At 73.6% G+C, this 561-nt stretch overlaps 1 protein-coding gene across 1 annotated transcript in view; it reads left to right on the top strand.

Annotated features, from left to right (window-relative positions):
* The window catches only part of LOC102475315 (protein amnionless), a gene marked incomplete at its 3' end in the record, with an annotated part of 17870 nt that overhangs the window by 16692 nt on the left and 617 nt on the right, over positions 1-561 (top strand). Inside the window, 2 exon segments of the mRNA XM_027776392.1 lie at positions 168-315; positions 427-561. Coding sequence (XP_027632193.1) covers positions 168-315; positions 427-561 — 283 coding nt within the window.

The following is a 561-nucleotide window of genomic DNA, read 5'->3' on the forward strand; positions in this document are numbered from 1 at the left end:
GGGGGGGGGCTTGCAGACAAGCTGGGCCCGGCGTTTCTCGGGGGCGTGCCCGGGGGCGGGGCCTAGGAACAGGGCGTGCCCAGAGGGAGCCGTTCTCTGAAGGGTGGGCTTCGGGGAGGGCGTGTCCTAGAGCGCGTCCGGGGCGGAGCTCAGGCACACGCGCCTGCCCTGGCGCCTGGCCTCTTCTCCGTGGACGCCGAGCGCGTGCCATGCCTCCACGACGACGTCTTATTTCCCCCCGACGCCTCCTTCCGCGTGGGGCTCGGCGCCGGCGCCAACCCGGCGCGCGTCCGCAGCGTATCTGCTCTGGGCCAGGTGAGCGGGCCGGGGAGGGCTCGGCAGTCCTAGTCTGCGCAGCCGGGTTCCAGGCGCTCAGGTGGGGTCTCCTCCCCGCGCTGGCTCTGGTGGTGGCCCGGCTTCCCGCAGAAGTTCACGCGCAACGAAGACCTGGCCGCCTTCTTGGCGTCCCGCACGGGCCGCCTGCGCTTCCACGGGCCGGGCACGCTGAGCGTGAGCCCCGAAGCCTGCGACGACCCGTCCGGCTGCGCCTGCGGCAACGCT

The sequence above is a fragment of the Tupaia chinensis genome, unplaced genomic scaffold (assembly GCF_000334495.1).
Source record: "Tupaia chinensis unplaced genomic scaffold, TupChi_1.0 Scaffold000671_2, whole genome shotgun sequence".
Classification (NCBI taxonomy): Eukaryota; Metazoa; Chordata; class Mammalia; order Scandentia; family Tupaiidae; genus Tupaia; species Tupaia belangeri.